At 36.5% G+C, this 20852-nt stretch overlaps 1 protein-coding gene across 3 annotated transcripts in view; it reads right to left on the bottom strand.

Moving 5' to 3' along the window:
* Positions 1-20852, bottom strand: part of Nyap2 (neuronal tyrosine-phosphorylated phosphoinositide-3-kinase adaptor 2) — a 252225-nt gene that overhangs the window by 140764 nt on the left and 90609 nt on the right. For all 3 annotated transcript variants that reach the window (XM_074071867.1, XM_020151544.2, XM_074071866.1), the window contains exon 4: positions 6621-6922. In XM_074071867.1, the coding sequence (XP_073927968.1) occupies positions 6621-6922 (302 nt within the window). The remainder of the gene's footprint in view (positions 1-6620; positions 6923-20852) is intronic.

Here is a 20852-nt window from a genome sequence, read left to right as displayed (position 1 = left end):
CATTCAGAAAACATGAAGCAGATACACAAAAGACTTACTGTGTCAGTATTTTTGAGGTTCTATCATCTCATTTATTTTCAGTCTGGCTAGGGAGGTCTGGAAGTGACTGCCATTGTTCTAACTAGACTCCACTTTGACAAAAGAGCTCAACTCTGAGACAGGAAAAGAAGCAAAACTACAGAGCATGTGCTACTTACCAGACACTGAACTAAGAGCTTTACCAATGGACTTTCCTCACTGTTTCTCCCTAGGCACTTTATAAAATGAATTAGTTTTCTGCTGCTGTTTAACTAGTTATCGCAAATTTAGCAGCTTAAAAGTCAATATCCTTTTTTTAGCTCACACTTCTGTAGCTCAAGAATCCTGGAAACATTCAGAGCCCAAAAGATTGGGTTGTCTACTCAGAGTCCCACAAGCTAAAGACAAGGTGACAGCCAGACTGAGCTCTTGTCTGGAGCCTGTGGGGAAAAGTCAACTTTCAAACTCACTCTTATTGACAGAATTCAGTTCCTTGAAGTTATAAGACTAGGTCATTGTGTTATTGCTGACTTTCAGGTGGCTGTTCTCAATACTGAGATTGCCCAAATGACTTGTCATATGGCCTCCTCCATCTTCAAACCAGTCACAGGGTGTCGGGCCCAAGAATTATACAGAGAGAGATTACCAGGCAGTGAGTAATGTGATGTTGGGTACCATCTTAGAATTTTGACTATTACATGGAGTCAGTATTACTGTTCCCATAGTACAGGTGAGGATACTGAGGCTGAGAGAATATGCTAAATACTGACAATACTGATTCAAAGCCAAGGACTGTGTGCCTCTGTTTCCCCACTCTGCCACGCGGAGTGGTAAAAGACAGTATTTTAAAGAGTGGTATGGCCAGGGTTGACAACTGCAAAGCGAACTTGAGACTGTGATTGTCCATTTCTGTGTAGATTTAAGTGCCAAAAAATGGGATTCTGATCTGGGAAACCTGTCAGTTCCCAAGATGATCACCATACTCAACTTGTTTCCACTCTTATTTCTTCAATTGCCCTCAAATTGTTTGAAGCTGTAAGTTGGTAGAAAACCAGATTTGGTACCTTTAAATTATCAATAGCCAAGAAGCAACACATAGTCTTTGTGGGAAAAGACACATTTATTAAAATGTGTGAACTTTTTCACAGTTGGCCTACTAGGTTTTCTGGATTCTAGAAACTATTTCTTTAAATCATTGCTTGCTCTGTTACCTCGATAGGGTAAAACAGGCTGAGGTAGAGAATTAGAAACTAACTGTAAATAACATGAAGAATAGGACCATTTCTGTTTTGTTCATTGCTGAACTCCAAGTACAACCAGGTGGACACTCAAGGTATTTGCTGAGTAATTGGAAGTATCTGAAACAACACTATGAAGAAATCTAAATTGCGTCTTTGGTAACCTTTAAGAAGGGTTGTTTTTGTTTTTAAGGCAGTGACGATAGTATAAATTCAACCTTCATTTGATTCTGGGGCAATGATACATCCCAAGGGGTTTTGTTTGGTTTTTTTTGTTTTAGTAAAGTTTATTAGGAAAGGAATATGCCTTTAATAGACTGAAAGCTGGTCATTCTTAGAAAGAGAATGAGAACAAGGACATTTCAAGTTCTTAAGGCAATTATTATGTGTCCAAATATTCCAGCAGACATATCAAAAGATATGACTCTACTAATAATTTCTAAAAAAGAAATAAGAAACTAGGTTAACTATTCCAACTTAAAAACATTTCTTCATTGTTTGGTGAAGAACAGTCATCAGATGACATTATAAAATTAGTGTTGAAAATGACACAAAAAGCTCCTATCAAGTGAAGTTAAGAAGATTTAATTTTTATTGAAGACTAAAGCATAGAGTTGCTTGAAGTTTTATTAAAAACCTGCTTTATTCCTTATACTAAATATTACTTAATGCCATATTATTAAAAGTTTATTATGCTGGTGAATGTTTATTAATGTCATAATATCATTAAAAGATTATGCCTTGGACTATTTCCCTTTTTATTTGGGCCATTGTGTAAAATCTGGAGGATTTTTGTCCTTTTTCTCATTTATTTATTTTTAATTGTTAAAATTTGTATATATATTTTCATGTTTACTATGTCTATCTATCTAGTAGAATGCTTAAATTGTGTACTTAAAATTAATATATGTATATATGTATTACTTCACATATTTATCTCTTTTGTGTGATGAGAACTCTTAGACTTTACTGAATGATTCAGTGATTTTCAAGAATATATCCTTACAAACTTTAATCACCATAATGTACAATAGGTCTCTTGAACTTATTCCTCTTATCTAATATAAATCTTCTGTCCTTTGACCAACATTTCTCCAGTCCCCCAGTCACTGGTAGCCATCATTCTACCCTCTACTTCTACAAATTCAATTGTTTAATACTCAACATAAGTCACATGGTATTTGTTTCTGTGACTGTCTTATTTCACCTAACATAATTTCCTCCGGATTCATCCATTTTGCTACAAATTCTTTTTTATTGATGAAAAATATTTCGTTGTGTAAAGTGCACATTTTCTTCATCTGTCATCAGTTGATGGACCCACAGTTTGACTCCTCATTTCAGCTACTGTAATGATGCTATAATAAACGCTGGCGTATACATATCTCCTTAACATACTGATGTTATTTCCTTTAGACATATACCCAATGGTGGTGTTATTTGATTATATGGTAGTATTATTATTAAATTTTTGAGGAGCCTCCATGCTGTTTTCAATAATAGCTGCACAAATTTACATTCCCACTAATATTGCACAAGAATTCCCTTTTTATTTTTGTCCTTCTTTTATTTTTTTGGTGGTACTGGGGTTTGATCTCAAGGCCTTGATAGGCAGGTGATCTATCACTTGAATCATGTCTCCAGCATCTTTTGACTTTTAATAGTAGCCACAAGAAATAATTTTAAAGCTCTGATATGTGCAAGGGGAAAGCATATCTTCTCTTCTTCCTTTCTGTTTGTTTTTAACATCTGTGTTTCATAAAAACAAAAGCATCATGTTATTCAGGACTAGTATTAGATGATAACTACACATTTAAAACTTCATTAGCTTCTATTTATATAGCAATTTCTTTTTATCATGCACATTAATGGCTTTAGCCCACTTGATTTTCACAGGCTATGAAGGAAGCAGGGTATGATTAATTTTTCAGTACTTTATAATCATGTTAAAGGTAAAGAAACCTCATTAGGTCACTTGCCTAAAACCAATGTTTGCCTTTTACTCTAATGATGGTCCTTTTTGCCCACAACACATAGCATCTCTAACAATGGCAGTATTGAGGAATGAGGTACATTTTTACCCAAGGAATGGTGATTACTGAATGGAAGTTGCATAGCTGCTTCTTCAGCTGGATCAACACAAGGCAAGTTTATAAGGCTTCTTATTCTTTCTAATTAATTCCTTTTATTTTGTGTAATATTTCCTCAAAATAAGCAAGTACTACACAGAGGTAAGAGAAAAGAGTAATTAAAATACTTATAGCTTAGTAATTGCCAGTTTATGTTCTCCACTGATAAATTTTTAAAGGTATTGCTATTGTAAAGGATCTTAGAATAGAATAATGAATATTATTTTAAATATGATAGAATTATAATTTTTAAACACTAAATTGTACTTTTCAATTTTTTTGTGTTTAACTTTCTTTCCTTTTCTTTCTTTTTTATATTTTTGTATTCCAAAAAGCCATTTTGCTACAAGTCTAGTTCTTTTTTCTTTTATCCACAGGGAAGTCATAATCCTCTACTTAAATAGAAGCCGGTTACCATGGAAATCATTCTAATGCCACTGAATCAATATTTTGATTTTGCTGACATTTAGTGTAAAAAGAAAAGACAAACTAAGGTTTATAAAAGTCACTTTTTATCTGTGTTCTAATGTTGATAGCTACAAAATTGTAAAGAAAACATATGTCATATAACGAATTCCAGTTAGCTCGTGATTAGAAAGAACCAAAAATTCATGAGAACCATTTACATACTTATATAATTTTGGCTTTGAGTATACACTTATGCACACATGCATTTGGACTCAAGACTTTTCCCCATCTCTTCCTTAAGTCTTGATTTTATTCTATTATTATCAGGGTTATAACCTGTTAGAAGATATTTGAATGTATCTAGTTGTCCAGTTGCCTTGTTCTCGAGTTCTAAAGAAAAAGTAAATATTTACATACAGAATCACTTTTCATTAGAAGTCTGTCATTTGTGCACCAATCCTAATACTCACTGAGTCCATTTAAGACCCTAAAGACTCATCACAGCCAAGGACTTGCCGATTGCTTTGAGAGCTCCTTTTTGAAGAGAAATGGCCTGTGTTCCATGGGTTCTCATGGCCCATCAAGTAGCTTTCCAAGTCTAACTTAAGTCATTGCTGCTGTGACCTGGTCACTTTCCTTGTCTGCCTTCAGAAGAAAAAAAGATTATAAAGTTGATGTCTTCTGTTTATTCTTGTGACCCTAGATTCTTAAACAGTGAAGGGATCTGAGAGGGAAATGCTGCCCTTCAAAACTTGCCACCCGAAGTATTCCAAAAGGATGGTAATCTGTTCTATTTTTAAGAATAATCATTGACATTCTGCTTCTATGGGATAGTAGTAGCAATTTTTCCTGTACTTTTACTCTAAATACACTAGTTACCCCTTTTCTGGTTGGGCAGGTCCCTGGTGTGCATTTTCCTTTCCTTCCACGGGTGTTTCCAGCAGTGCAACACTGCCTTACAGCACATTCCTTATCATCCACTTTCCTTGTCTGTCTTATTTCTTATTTTCCTTCTCCCTTCAGGAATTCTTTTTTTTCCCTTTATACTTAAATCATTCTAAATTGCATTCAACTTGGGGATATACCCAAAAGACTGTGACACAGGTTACTCCAGAGGCACCTGCACACCCATGTTTATTGCGGCACTATTCCCAATAGCCAAGTTATGGAAACAGCCAAGATGCCCCACTACTGGTGAATGGATTAAGAAAATGTGGTATCTATACACAATGGAATTTTATGCAGCCATGAAGAACGAAATGTTATCATTCGCTGGTAAATGGATGGAATTGGAGAACATCATTCTGAGTGAGGTTAGCCTGGCCCAAAAGACCAAAAATCGTATGTTCTCCCTCATATGTGGACATTAGATCAAGGGCAAACACAAGGGGATTGGACTTTGAGTACATGATAAAAGCGAGAGCACACAAGGGAGGGGTGAGGATAGGTAAGACATCTCAAAAATTAGCTAGCATTTGTTGCCCTTGATGCAGAGAAACTAAAGCAGATACCTTAAAAGCAACTGAGGCCAATAGGAAAAGGGGACCAGGAACTAGAGAAAAGGTTAGATTAAAAAGAATTAACCTAGAAGGTAACACACATGCACAGGAAATTAATGTGAGTCAACTCCCTGTATAGCTATCCTTATCTCAACTAGCAAAAACCCTTGTTCCTTCCTATTATTGCTTATACTCTCTCTTCAACAAAATTAGAAATAAGGGCAAAATAGTTTCTGCCTGGTAGCGAGGAGTAAGGGTGGGGATAAGGGAGGCGGTGGCGGGAAGGGGGGAGAAATGAACCAAATATTGTATGCACATATGAATAAAATAAAAATTAAAAAGAAAAAAATAAATTGCATTCAAGTCCTCATCATTCAGATATCATTGTCTTACACTGGCAATCTCTTGCAAGCAATGAGCTATAATTGATTCTGTAGTTCCTGGTAGTGGAAGAAGGGTAACTTCTAGATATGAGTTCACAGAAAATAAAGAGCAATGAAAGACACCATGTATCAATATTAAGGAAAACCTTCAACCAATGTTTTCAATTTACAAAGATTGTGTCTCTAGAGTCCTTTGTGTATTAATAAGTAAACTAAACACTTATGTTGTTTCTAAAAGCATCAGAGTGTTGATGTGTTATAAGGTAAAGGACATACTGATCTTTACCTTGAATCATTAGAGAAAGAATCTAATTTCTGATATTCCAAGGAGGTGCAGGAACAATAGTCACCCAAAATACAGACACACACACATGCACAAACTCAAATGTTTTGCACTAAAGAACTGGTGAGATCTAGGCTTAACGTGATGTAATCTGATTTCATAGACCTGGGATATATTTGATTTGTGTATTTCATAGCTGAGAGAAAATACAGGTAATGCAGAAATCAGAATGTGAAGTGGAGACTGCAATTGTTAGTATACACACATACACATAGATGCACCCATTCACACTCACTGAAAAAAAATAATGTCAAAAATGAGGATCTGTAAAAGATACCATCACAACTTGTTTTATGTTTTCCTACATTAAAACATTCCCCGAAATCACGTTTCTTTTAACTAGATAAGTAGTCTAATGCCAGCAAGACAATATCAATTCTAGCTATATTTCTAGGCAAAATAGTTTTCAAATGATTCTTAGCTTTAAGGGGGTAATAATGCTCACATATGCCCTTCTCTTTCTTATACACTCTTCTGGGTGCCATGTGACAGCACACGAATGATACCCCCCCATTTTCCCGTTCTGGGACTTCAGGGTGAGAAGGCAGGTGCTCTCGGAGCCGGCTGTGGGAGGTTGCGGGAAGTGGGCATGGCGAGTTTACCTTCGGCCCTCTCTGGGGCTTTCCCGCCCTTACTGGCTGCAGCGCTGTTGACTGTCTCCGAGGACGTGCTCAGCTTGGTGCTGGGATCTCGCTTGGGCTTGGGTGGTGGTTGCCTCCTGGAGCCACAGCTGCTGTCGTCCTCTGTGCCCCCGACAGAGTGCAGGGACTGCGATCTGACGGTAAAGCCGCTGGAACACGGATGGGGAAGTCTGTCCTGAGGAGCAGGCATTGTCATGAAGCCCATGCGGAAATGCTTGCCCGCGTAGCTTGCCTCGTGGCCGCGCCCGACTTCTCCACCTATGCTGTAGCAGAAGCAGACACAATCCATGAAGAGCGAAGGAGCCAGGAAACACAAGAGCCTAACTGAGAACCAACTCATGTATTTCCTTTTCTTTTTCTATCGTTTTTATTATCAATTTTACGGAATAGTGGATTTCATTATGACATTTGCGCACTGGCATATTATGTGTTTTGATGATATTCACTCCCGATCACCCTCTCCTGCTCCTACTCCTCCCATTTGCTCCCCTTCAGCCCCCTTGACTTCCTTCTATTTTCATATCTTATTTAAGTTTACTTATTTATTTAAATTTTTAAAAATCATTTTATTATTGTTGAGCTGGGGGTACATTGTGACATTTACAAAAGTTCTTACAATATATCATAGTTGAATTCACCCCCTCCATCATTCTCCTTTATTCCTGGAATAGTAGTTCCTGGAATGATTTCAACATGTCTCATTTTTCCATTTTCATGCATGAGTCAGTACATACCATTTCACTACATTCAGCCTCCTTCACCCTTCCCATACATTCCCCTACTTCCCACTGGTACCAAGCCCCAGGCAGGACCTGTTTTACCTTCTTGTTGGACATTTTTTGAAAAAAGGGCTTTTTTGTTTGAAATAGTTCTGTAGGGGATTTCCTTGTGACATTTCCATATATATATTTGAGAATATATATATATGAATATATATATACATATATATATATATTTGAGAATATATGTATATGAATATATATATATATATATATACTCAAATTGGCTCATGCCCTCTATTTATAAAAGGGGAAAGTTCAAATTTTGACTTGAGACTAATGAAGAAATATCATTTTACAATGGGCTGCTTTTTGAAAACAATTTTCTATCCTATTCTTTTGCATCAAATTATGAAAGTAAAGAAAATACAATTTGATTATAATCAGAAAGCTGATATATATTTCAGATAGCTTGATATTCAGATATGCTTAGTATTCCAAAGGCTGGGGGAGATACTGTATAACACACTTTATCTTCAATTGCTTTACTTTGAGGTGAACTTATCAGAGCCTTAAAAAGTAAACATGAATTCAGTGACAACAGCTCCTAGACCTCCTGATAGATGATTAAGCCCATGTGATCTGTTCTTCACCATTTTATCTAAATCATCCTTAATTTATCTGCTCAGTATGTTAGGGAAAACTAAACAACACCAAAGTTTCTGTTGCCAATCACTAGAAAGAAAGGAAGAAAGAGACAAAGATGGGAAGGGAAGGGAAGAGAGGGGAGGGGAGGGGAAGGGGAGGGAAGGGAAGGGAGGGGAGCAGAGGACAAACATTTTCTTAAATTGATGAAGGAATTGTCAGTCTCTCCATTACGTTAGAAACTTAGGACGACTACTGACAAGGCTCACAGAATAAAATAGCAGCATCCAGTAAAGTGTAAAGACCATCTGATACTGATATAGCTCTGTTTCCTAAGTATTCAGGGAATGCAGAGTTTAATGTTCTTAAGTTTTGTTTTCCATAGGAAAGTTTGAACAAATTTTTAAAAATAGAAATGCATCTTAGTTTGAAGTTCAACTAATGGTTCTTGGGCCTCTTTCTATGCCATTAGGTAGTGTGACTCTTTTGTGAAGTAAGGGACATGGGTATGAATGTGAACTTTCAGAAAAGAGATTTTTCTAGAGTTTTCTCCACCTGTCAAGTTCATCCACCAATAGAAAAAAAAGAACATCTTTACAAAATATTTGAATTTCTTGGGCATTTATGAATACTGAAAAATAACTTTGACAATATGAATTTTAGAAGTTTATTGAATCTGCTTTTTCAGACACATAGGTTTAATTAAATATTTTTTAACCTTAATTCTGACTGGCTCTGCCTCTAAAACATGACAGAATTCAAGGCAAGGTTTTCAAAATTCTTTTTTATTGCATCTTTCACATCATTATAATGTTTGCCACACGTTTAAAATTCCAGTAGGAACAATAATGGGAAATGAGATATTTTTCCTACTTTCTTCCACTGAGGATTTATGACAATTATCTATCCATCGTGTTTAAAGTCAGAAAGGACTCAGCAAGATCATCAGACTCTGATTCTGGCATCATTCCAGTGATCACTTGCCACTCACTCAAAAATTTTTATGTCTTTCACTTTTCCTGAATATTTTGAGCTGATGTTCAGACACAGCACATCACGTGTGATAAAGATGTCCAGAGGCTCAGTGCACTAAGCAGAGAGGTGGATATCAATGGAGACCAGGAGCATGAATGGGATCAACGTGATGTCTGTGTGGGAGTTTCACATCAGAGCAGTAAGCATCTTGTCTGTTCAGTATTCTGTGCCTTTCATTTTCTCCACATATGTCAGCAACATCAATCATTACATAAATGAGAAGCCTACACAAACACAGTAGTTTGTGACAAGTCATTATGAATTTAAAGAATAGGGCTGTTGGGAAGAATAGGAGAGGGGAAGCCTTGTTGATATAAGAAGAGTTCTCTCGTGATGACTATGACCTCTCTTGCTCATAGAAAATGAGATATTTGATTTCATCTAACTATTCTTTTAATGATTTCTCATTCACATGCTTTTTCCTCATTTCTGTTGTATCATTGAATAAAAGGTGCCTTAAGGATTTATTTAGACAGTCATCTTATACCCAGTAACATAGACACCTGAGGAGATATATGCATGTGTGAATGCACACAGGAACTTATGAGAGAACTACTAGAAATAATTGTATCAGCAATTTTTCTGTTACTTTTCACTTAAATAGGTTCTACTCCTTTTCCCAGACAAATAATTAGTTCATCTATTTCATTTTAGAATTATCTTTTTATCAGCACAAAACCATTTCATTTGACTCTGTTTTTGTTCATAAATATACTTTAACACACAAAGAGAGAGACACACACAAACATACACACAAATACTTCCTCCAAGAGAGGAAAACCTGTGGGTTTTTTAAAATATGCAGATTCCATCAAGGATCCTGTACAATGTCTAAATCATATTTGTTGAGCCAGAAGTTCTATAAGTGTGGCCAATGAGTTTGTGGATTTAAAACTGCATCTATATATTTCTAGTTCACCTAATGCAAGTATGTGTTGGAAGCTTCATTCACAATCCAACAGTGTTGGAAGGTTGAGCCTAATGGGAGATTTTTAATCATAGGGGCTCCACCCTTCTGAGTGGATTAATGCTGCTGATAAAAGGGCTTAAGGCTTCCAGTTTAATCTCTTGCTGTCTCTTGTCATGTTTTGCCTTACACCATGTTCTGATGAAACAAGAAAGCCCTTACAGATGCAGCCTTTCGATCGTGAATTTCTCAGACTACAAAAGAGTGAGCCAAATACATTTCTATTGTTTATAAATTATTCAGTTTATGGTATTCTCTTTTAGTAGCAAAAAAGTTGACTGAAACATTATCTTATAATTTTGAGCTCTACAGAGTTAAAGATACTGGTCCTATAGGCGACACCCTTGTTCTAGAAAACACAGCAATATAAGCAATATCTCATAGCTGCCTCTCAGACAATTTGTACCCCTTTTCTGCCAAGAACAACAGGCAAGAAGAGGTATCACCATTGTAGAAGAGATCGTTGTCCCTAATCAGCAGAAGGTACAGCTGCATTTAAAATGGAGCAGAAAGAAACAAATATAGGACCAAGGTGATCTTGGTACTCTCTTTCCCAGTTGTGACTTTTAAAGCTCACATATAGCAACCCCCATCCAATAAGGTTATGGTTACAAGGAATCCCAACTTGTCATGAAATAGGGTTTAGTTTCACCACCAAGAAAGTCACTGAGGCCAGCAGAGGTGTTAATGAAAGGGAGGTGAATTTAGAATGACAGAGGAGGAAGATATTGAGTGTCAGATGCAGCCCCTTCTCAGTTTCTCCTCAGAAGGAGTTAGATGGGAACCAACAAAGAGCTCATCACCAACCTGCAGGAAGACCTCAGTTGCATCAAGGGGATGAACTGTAACAGTCATGTATGCACGTGTCTCGAATCTCCAAGAGAAAATTTTCTCTGAGGACAGCAGTCAGCTGCCAGGTGTAAACTTCAAAATCTGCTGCAAAACTCACTACACACAAAGAGGTATTAAACCTGGCTACCCCTTCTCAGTATGGGAAATCCTGTGTCTGGATCTCCAACTGCTACAACATAGTCTGAGGCTTTTTCAATTGCCTTTCGTTTCCCTCTCCTTTTACAGGTGCTAGACCTGCACTGTAACCTGAAGCTTGTGGGACCCACTCCTGCTTGTTCCTTCTTTATTTCTCATAGGCAGTGTCCTTAATAAATCTCTCACCCATATCATTCCATCATGGTACCTGTTTCCTGGAGGACCTAATCTGACATACTTGGGAATAATCACATAATCTATAGCATTCAGATACCAAAGAAGCAGGGAAGAGAAAGGCTACACAAATGTGAGACCCCAGAAAAAAGAAATGCTTGTGGAAATAGGGCACTGTCCTGCTTCAGACCAAGCATTAAATGGTGTTGAGAGTGAGGAACCAAGTCTACTGTGTAACTACTTGGCTCAAAATGAGTTATGTGGGCTGAAAAAAGCAGAGTCTTTTTGCAACAAGACTCTAACACTCAAGATAGATTAAACTTGACACATGCTGTAAAAATAAAAACAAGTTTCATAATCCTGAATTTAAGCAAGTATGCTTTTTCTCACACCATAAAGTTGTTGCAAGATCAAGTTTTCTGTTAGTTAATTTTCCTATTATAAAACACGAAGAATAAAGTATTGCTTAAGTCAAAGGGAGGTGTATTTTATCAAAAGTAATTGATGAAATATTTGTAAACTTCTCTCCAAAACACGTTATTGGCCAATGGACAGCCAGGGACATTTGTGTATTAGAATAATTAATTATAGGCTTTATCCCCAGACCTATCATTGAGAAGCTAAATAGCATTAGCTACTGAATCCCTATGGCCATTTTCTTATTTGTTAAATGGCCATATCAAATTGTTCTCAATATACCTTAGTTACTACATATGAAGTACATAGCTCAGAATCTGATATGTAACTTGTAGCCAATAATTTTATCTTCAAAATACTTCATTTTAAGCCTTTCCTACTGAATTTTACTAATAAGATCATCACTTGTATTATAAATCCACACCTATAAGACATGGCATATGGTACCACAGAGCCTCAAAAACTTCTCACAAAGAGAATTTAACTCAAAGAATGAAGACAATCTAGACAAATATAGCCCTCTTGTTCTTAACTTTCTTAAATACTCACTTATTTCTTTTTTTTCAAAGCACCCATTGGTTAGGATTGATAAAGAAAGGGTCAAAAGAAGATCTTTGGAACTGTTAGATAACGCTAATCAATGGGGATCATCACTTGTCTCTCTGTTTTGAAAATACATCATCATGAATATGCTGTGTGTGTCTTCTTCTGAGAATTCTTTTCAGAGATAAAAGCACAACCTCTGAGAAAGGTGAGTTCCTGAGGTGATAATGTCACCTTTAAAAGTGACAGAGATATTGCTTCTGTGTACAATTTTAAAGCAAACATGTCAGTGTCTATTCTTCTTTGGAAGCACTGGAAAAAACAAAATCAAGAATAGAATCTTTGTCCTTGTGTGTGTATCCGTGTGTGTGTGTCTATGTTTATATGTCTGTGTGTGTGTGTGTCTGTGTGTGTATGTATATGTGTCTGTGTGTATGTCCATGTGTGTGACTGTGTGGATGTGTCTGTGTGTATATGTGTCTCTGTGTGTGACTGTGTGGATGTGTTTGTGTGTGTATGTGTCTGTGCGTATGTGTCTGTGTGTGTGTGTGTCTGTGTGTGTGACTGTGTGGGTGTGTCTGTGTATGGATGTGTCTGTGTGTGTGTCTGTGTGCATAAGTATATGTGTCTGTGTGTTGTGTCTGTGTGTGTGTCTGTGTGTGTGTCTGTGTGGGTATGTCTGTGTGTGTCTCTGTGTGTGTGTTTGTGTGTGTGTCTGTGTCTGTGTGTGTATGTGTCTGTGTGTCCATGTGTATGTGTGTCTGTGTGTGTGTACCTTCCTTTGAGTTCATCTAGAAAGCTGGGCTACAAACTGAAGGGAACCTAAAACTTTGCTTGTTTGAATATTTGCTTTCTGCTCTATTTCTGTACAGCTGAGCTAAAAAATCTGTCTCTGACACTAATTAATAATGCATTACATTTTACCTTTGCTAACTCCTGAACCATCTGGAATTTTTTCTTTTAATTTTCAAGAAGTCATATTTATGTAGTATTAAGGAAACCGTAATTTAAATCATAAAGTAGATGGGGCACATCTGAAAGGGAAATAGAGGCTACACCTGCAAAGGAAAGAATGAAATTTGCTCTGGGCAAATTGACCACAGCCAACTGTTAACTACTAGAATCTTCCATGTTAAGCATCACTACAATGAATTGTAGAAAATCAATACTTTGACTTTACTCATTAAAAGCATGACTAAGAAAATCTCTATGTGATGATGCCTACTGTTCCCTATCTTAGATAGGGTTTAGATAAAGATAAATGCTGATCCCTTCTGCCAAATGAGAACCTCTCCAGATGGGCACCCGGCCAAGGGAACTCCTGCTCCAGAACTCAACCTTTTCTAGGTACCAAGTCCAGCTAAACCAACTTATGCTTATGAAAATTGAGCATAGAAAGAGCCAAGAGACTAGTGTGTTATCTTTCCCTACCGGCAATAGACCTCAACTCAAAGTTAAATTTTTTTAAAAAGAAGGCATAATGAATTATGACTGGCAGATGGACCTTGTCATAGCATTCACCATATCCCTATACTCAGCAGCTATCCTGACCCTGATGAGCAAGTGGATGTTCCTATTCCCTCACTGTCAGCTTCATGAGAAATTGTCTTCTTGCTCATCACTAGAAAATGTTTACTAGCATACTTATTTTATTTTATGAGGGGAAAAACGAAGAAAGGAAGTAGGTCTGCTTTGGAGATGGCCAAATAGAGGACTTAGTTAGTGAATGTTCTGTACATAAGCCATTTTTGCTTCTCTGGAAATCATTCTCCCTTTTCCTGGACATGGAAATTCCTATGAGGAGACCAACTTTCTTCCTGTCAGACACTGGATCTCCCTGGTCACCATGACTATTTTAGTCATGGAAAATGCCTCCAGTTGGACAAGTCAGAGTGAACTCATATACTGTGTGGAGGCTGCACTTACTTGGAGTCTAGACCTTTCTTGTTACCACAAAGGGAATTAGTGAGACCAGGCCTTGTGGCATTGTGCAGGAACTCAACCTTGTATGCCAATTAATCTCCACCTCCCAAATAGCTGAGATTACAGATTTCAGCCACTATGCCCAGCTGTAGCTGGATTTCTGACATTTGTATTGGGAAAACCCTAAATAAATTAGTATGATATTCTCTAAACAGCCATCAATAAGCTATTGGCTAATTTATGTCAGTAAAGGTAACTGGTGTCAGGGAAGAATTAAAAATGGCACAACAAAGGAAATGAGTGTCCCCTACTTATTCATGGTTTAGAAATATTTTGTCCATTTTAACATTATGAATGGATGTAATTAACCACCTTATACATTTACCTTATGTATTTTTTGATCATGCAGTATACTTTGATACAGAATCTTAGCTCCAGTAAAATTAAACTGTGTTCATATTTTCTTTCAAATTGTTCACTTACCATTACCCTTACTGTCTTTTCAGAGCCCCATGCAAGGCCATAATCTCTGGATTTCTTGCCTTAGGCTCATTCATTTTCACCACTTCGTATTTTCTATGATACCTACTTTCTACTTTTATGTTAGTAATATCTTTACTCTCCTGTTTTTTTTCAGACATAAATTTCCTATGTATGACTGCTTACTGATGCTTCTTAGAGGTTAAGGTCAAGTGTTAAAAATGTGATTTTTGCCATCTTTTTATTAACTGCTATGTTGTACTAATGTAGAAAAATAAAATACAACAATAGGAAAAAAGAAAAACTATTATGTCCCGAAGAGAGGAAGCTTAATTTCTATTAGCTCCAAGAGGTTTAAACTATGCCTAAAATTTAGTATCTTAGAAAAAATAAGAACTATGTAAACAACCATTTGCTTAGTAGCTATATAATCTTAGATAAGAGGCATATAGTTTCCAATCTTCAATTACTCTATCTATATAGTGGGAAAAATACTTTCCCACTATACAATAAATTTACAATAAATTTAAATGGTAGAAGACATCTTTAAATCACCTGGAGCAGTGGCTGATACATATAGAGATGCCATAGATTGAATGTTTATGCCCCTGTCCCCCATCACAATTCATACTTTGAATCCCAACCCTCAAACACATGATATTTGGAGGTGGCCATTTGTAAAATGATTAGGTCACAAGAGAAGAGCTTTCATAAGTAAGACTAATGCCCTTATTAAAAAGACCCCTCGGAGCTTCCTCACCCCTTTTGCCATGTGACCACGCACAATGAAGAAGACCATGTATGGCCCAGGAAGCAAGCCATCAGCAGACCCTGATCTCTTAGAGGCATGAACTTAACCTCCAGAGCCATGTAAAACAAGTGTCTGCTGTTTATAAGCCACTGAATATATGTTATCTTGTGTTAGCAACCTGAATGGACTAAGACAGAATCTGTGCAACTATTAATTTTCTTTCCTTCCTTCCTGGCTTGCCATGGAAATCTATATCAATTTTTATTTTTCTGTTCAAGCTGTAAAATAGCCATTTTAATAACAAATTTTTACCCTAAAATGCCATGAAAGAAAACATATTGTAACAATATAAATTTATTTGGGTTATTTTTGTAAGTTGACTTTGACAGTAATTGTCATGCTATATACTTCTAAATCTAAATAATAAGAAAAAAAGGAAAAACAACAAAAGTAAATAATGTCTCTTTCTGCCATAATTGTCAGTTGAGCATAATATATAGGGAGTAGGGCAAGTCTAGTCAATGGATTTTATGGTTATTTCTATCAAACTCCATGAGATTTTAAGCTTTTTATGTAAGTTAGAGCTTAAACTAGGCATGGCTAGGGAGCAATGCTTGAAAAACAAGTGTGCTATTATTATTGCAAAGTGCTTATCACCAAGATGTTGAGGTTATTATTGGAGCCCATTAATTTGATGCCTAGTCATAATATAAAAGTTAGATCAAGGGGTAGATATATTTTAAACCTATATCAAAATTCTTTTTATTCATTTCTGAGTTTCTAAAGAAGCAGGACTGAAATATAATGCTTATTAAAGCCAGAACAAATTCTATGGAACATTTTTAAGAGACTTAATTTTACTTAAAACATGACAAGTGCTTTTGAGATTAACATATGTTATTATCTATGGTACTTTGGAATTTAAAATTAAAATATTTCTTATTTATATGCACAAAGAAGATTTTCCTACTCTAGAAGTGTTATGGCTTGAAGAAGAAAAAGTGTATGAAAAATAACTCAAATTACAATATTCAGATTCAGTTTAGAATACAACTTACAGAAGTTCACATTGTGGGGAATCTTTTCCAAAATTTCCAGAAGAGAAGTTCTGGAAAATGTATTTTATTTGTGTCTTCAAAACTGACATAAGCTTTGAATATGATTTGAGAACCTGCCAAGTTTTTAGAAATGAGTTTAGTTAACCATATGTGGCTTTCCCTCCCCAATCTAGAAATACAGAAGCTAGAAATACAGAATGTTAATGTACTTCCTGAGCTTGAATGCCATGAGCAGAAGGGGCTAACTGAAGGCCCGTAATAATTGGATAGACTTTCTAAGAGCATAGTTTTTAAGTAGGATAAAGAACTCCATGTTGAGGAATTTAATTCACTATTCACTATTGACTCACAAAGTTTCTGTCTCACTTTTTGTCTAGCAGTGATCAAAATTGAGTTGCTACTGTCCTCAGGGAGCCACAGACTATGGAACCAGCACAAATTCAGCACCACGTGGTCTGTTAGAGGAAGCGCCAGGCAGGTGCAGTAGAACAAGTCCTGGGGCCCTAACCACTGCTGAGGGCTGGGGAGTCCCAGAGAGGAAGTGGCCTCTCAGCTGACACAGAACGTGAGTAATACTTCATCAGATGAGGGAGAGACTTAGGGAGAAAAGAATTTGTGTGCTGACAGTTAGGATCTTCGGACATTGAGAAATGAGACAGGAGTAGTCAGGCAGAATTCTTGTTTTGTGTTTCTAATGGCTGAAACAGAGCCTGGCTCAAAGGGGCCAACCAATAAGAACACAATAAATAAATGAATGCATGCATGTATATTTGGGATTGTTCAAGAGTAACTCATAGGTTTCCTAAGTAACTAGATGGGTGGAGGTGCTGTTTAATGCTATTCTGCTGTGTTTCCCCCTTTCCTTCAGTTATCATTTTCTCAATTTATGACGAAGGAGAAAGACAAACTTTGTGAATACTCAGGCACTGTTAATTCTTATCCCTGTTAGAAAAGCCAGTAATTTGAATGCAGGGATCAGCATATTCCTTCTCTCTCCATCTCTCCTGTTCTGCTTCAGTTTTAGGTGCTCATCACTGCTTGGCTAAATTAATGCAATTACCTCTTAGCTGATCTTTCTTCCCAATGCTACCAGATTTATCCTCCTAAATGCAGATTTGCTCATGTCACTTTCTGAATAAAATTCTGTGAGAGCTTTTCTGATTCTTTGGGCTAAAATTTCAAACTCTTGTGTGATATTTAAGGTCTTTTATGATCTGAATACTGTGTAAAGTCTCATCTGCACCATTCTCTTTATTCTGATATTTGGCATATTCTTACCTTAACATTGTCCAAATTGTTGTTTGAAAGATACAATTCAAGACCCACATATGTCAGATATGAGCCATATTTGGTAAGTTATGACCTCAGCCAGAAGTCAGGCTACAGCGTCTGCCTGAAGTTACTCCTTTAGTTAAATCATCTTTAGGACTCAATCCACATGTAGTTTCTTTGAGGAAACTTCCCATTATCAGTCAGGCTTTCTCAAGGCTGAACTCGTGTCTCTCCTCTGGTCTGTCATAGGACTCTGCTTCTCCAAATCTAGGTGCCTCTTTTCATCAGCTCTTTAGTTGATCATCTCTATTGATCTGGGAGACCCTTGGGGGCACAGATCATGAATTATGTGCAGCAAGTAGGCATTAAGTAGGAATAGTAGAAGTGAGGGAAAGATATAGCCCATAAAAATTGCTACATATTTTCAGGAACTTTTTCTTTTGGAATTCATTTAACTTTGGCATTCTCAAACTATCATTGGAAAGAAAAGCTGCAATGATACCGGGAGATAGCCATAATTATTTCACTATAAAAAATCATATGCTCAAATTCTGATTTTCCTACACCACAATGGCCAATTTGAAAACACATAAAATTCTAGTTGTTACTGACTAGTACTAATGACCTCAGCTCATTAATTCTTTTAGTTTTGTTTTCTTCAATTCAAAATGGAGACTATCAGTACCTATGTGTCATATTGTTTTATAGATTTAGATGTTTAAAATAACACAGTAGATGCTCTAATCAAATCCTAATTTAACAAATCCCTGAATTCAATCTCATTCTCCTTTAGCTTTGTAAAACATCTTTACTGACAGCTGTGCATTCTGAATACCACAGCCAAGAAGCTACTGTCTAAACTGCCCATACGCTTATGCTCTGGAGACAGAATTGTATGCTTATGAGAATCAGTCATGTTTGCTCTCAAACCTTGAGGCAGCTTGGAAATGGGCTTTGGAGGGAGAATACATTTTCCTCATGGAGGTAACATATAAAGCAATACCCTGGATTCAAGAAAGAGCCAAACAATTCATGAAAGCAGCAGATGCCATGTTCTGCAGTAAAATCACAGTATTATTTTCCATCCTGAAAAGTCTCATATTAGTAATAAGGTAACTAGTGATGTTCTCAGCACAGAGCATTATCCATGACACAGCATTAAATACTGACACTGCCATTTTGTTTCCTTTATTATTATTGTTTAGTGGGCAAAATTAGCAAAATGTGAATCCTGTTTTTCAAAATCTGGATTCTCCATAATCTTGGCAGAGATTGGTATGACCCAAACTTATGTCTAATTATGTCAAATTCCATAGCCTAAAAATGAGTTTTCTAGGAATTTGTATAGCTCCCAATGGCATTGTTAGGTACTTGTTGACCTTCTAGCAGAGGGATGGTATAATTTGCCAAAAGAATTCATAGGACTAGAATAAAAATGTTTTAATGTCCATTCTGTCTTAAATGTAAGGCATTCACCCTTCCCACACATGTATGTTTCTTCTGATCATGGTGACTTGAAGCTGAATGGATACTCTAATATTTTCTGGATGAAAGATCTCAAGACTGTATAGAAAGTACCTTGGAGATTTAAAGTATTGGAGCATAGTGAAATACTTCTTTTTTTAGTTTATTCATTTATTCATATGTGCATATATTGTTTGGGCCATTTCTCCCTCCTGCCCCTGCCCCCTCCCTCTCACCCCACCACCCTCGCTTCCAGGCAGACCCTGTTCTGCCCTTTTCTCCAATTTTGTTGAAGAGAAGACATAAGCAATAATAAGAAACACATAGTGTTTTTGCTAGTTAAGATAAGGATAGCTATACAGAGAGATTCTTAGCATTGCTTCCATGCACAAGTGTACTTCAACCTAAATTGATTCATCTTTACTTGACCTCTTCACTACTTCCTGGTCACCTTCCCATACTGGCCTCTGTTGTTTTAAGGTTACTATATTAGCTCCTCTGCAGTGGGCACATCAAACACTTTCAAGTTGTGGGTCTCCTACCTGGTGAAATGCTTCTTGAAAAATATTCTGCTCTGCTCTCAGAAATATTTTTTAAGTTTAAACAGAATCATGGTAGTAAATAGAAAAACTATCAGAAAAACTAGGAAATTCTACATATGAGTATACAGAATCATCATGAAAAATGAACCATTAAGAAATGAAAATACACTGCAGTTTAATCTCCTATACCAAACCAAAAATAATCCAATGTCTTTCTAAATTAATGCAAATTAAGGTTACCCTTCAAGACTTAAAAGAATGCTGTAGTAACAAATGATATACCTCTTACAGTGATAGTTTAAAGGCTTCAAATGCCTCAGTTTTGGTAAACTCAAGTCTAACTCCTCGGAACAGCATCTCAAAGCTATTTCAATATGAAAATATTCCCTTCCCATGGATCAAGATCCCCACATCCTTCTATTCTTCACCTCTGAATTCCTCTATATCACTAAGTACACACTTTCTGTTTGTTTTTTTTTTTGACTCAGTCTCTTTCACCAAGACTTTTCTACATATGCTATTCTTCCTCTTAATTCTCCATTGACTTGTTCCCACCAACAATCCTAAACACCCCAGACTCCCCTTTCTTCAGGAGTGCTTTTTCTTGATCATGTGTGAGCACCAGCTGTCTCTTTCATCTTTTCTCTTTTCATTCCTTCCTCTCTCTCTTTCTCTTTTTCTTCTTCCCTTCTGTTTTTCTTCCTTATTTCTCATTTGTTAAATCATTCATTCATCTTTAATTCACAAATATTTATTGAACATCTCTTTCTTTCCCAATGCATTACTAATTGCTGTGGATGTACGCATGGATGAGATGTCAAAATCCCAAAAGGATCTCACTTCTTTGTGATAATTCTATAAGTCACATTCTCTTATACTCTGTATTCTACCATAAAGAACCAACTAATGGTTTTCATGAAAGTCACCTTTCCCTTGTTAATTGCATAAACTAAGATGGTTTCTTCTTTCTCTGTCTAGATTTTTCTTGATTTCTTTGGGGTTATTTTCTCTCTTTTAAGCCACAGCTTCTTTTGGATATTTCCCATTTTCTTTCTTCCTTAGTACTGTTGCCTTTTTTTTTTTTTTTATCTTTCTGATTGCTCCTTCTTGGTATCTCATTGACTTATCTTTATTTTTGGGGGGGCAGGCAGGTACTAGGGTTTGAACTCAGGTCTTCACACTTGCTAGACAGGTTCTCTACTACCTGAACCACTCT

This window comes from Castor canadensis, chromosome 4 (assembly GCF_047511655.1).
Source record: "Castor canadensis chromosome 4, mCasCan1.hap1v2, whole genome shotgun sequence".
Classification (NCBI taxonomy): Eukaryota; Metazoa; Chordata; class Mammalia; order Rodentia; family Castoridae; genus Castor; species Castor canadensis.
Note: the sequence above shows the minus strand (reverse complement) of the source record. Positions and strands in the feature narration are given on the sequence as shown.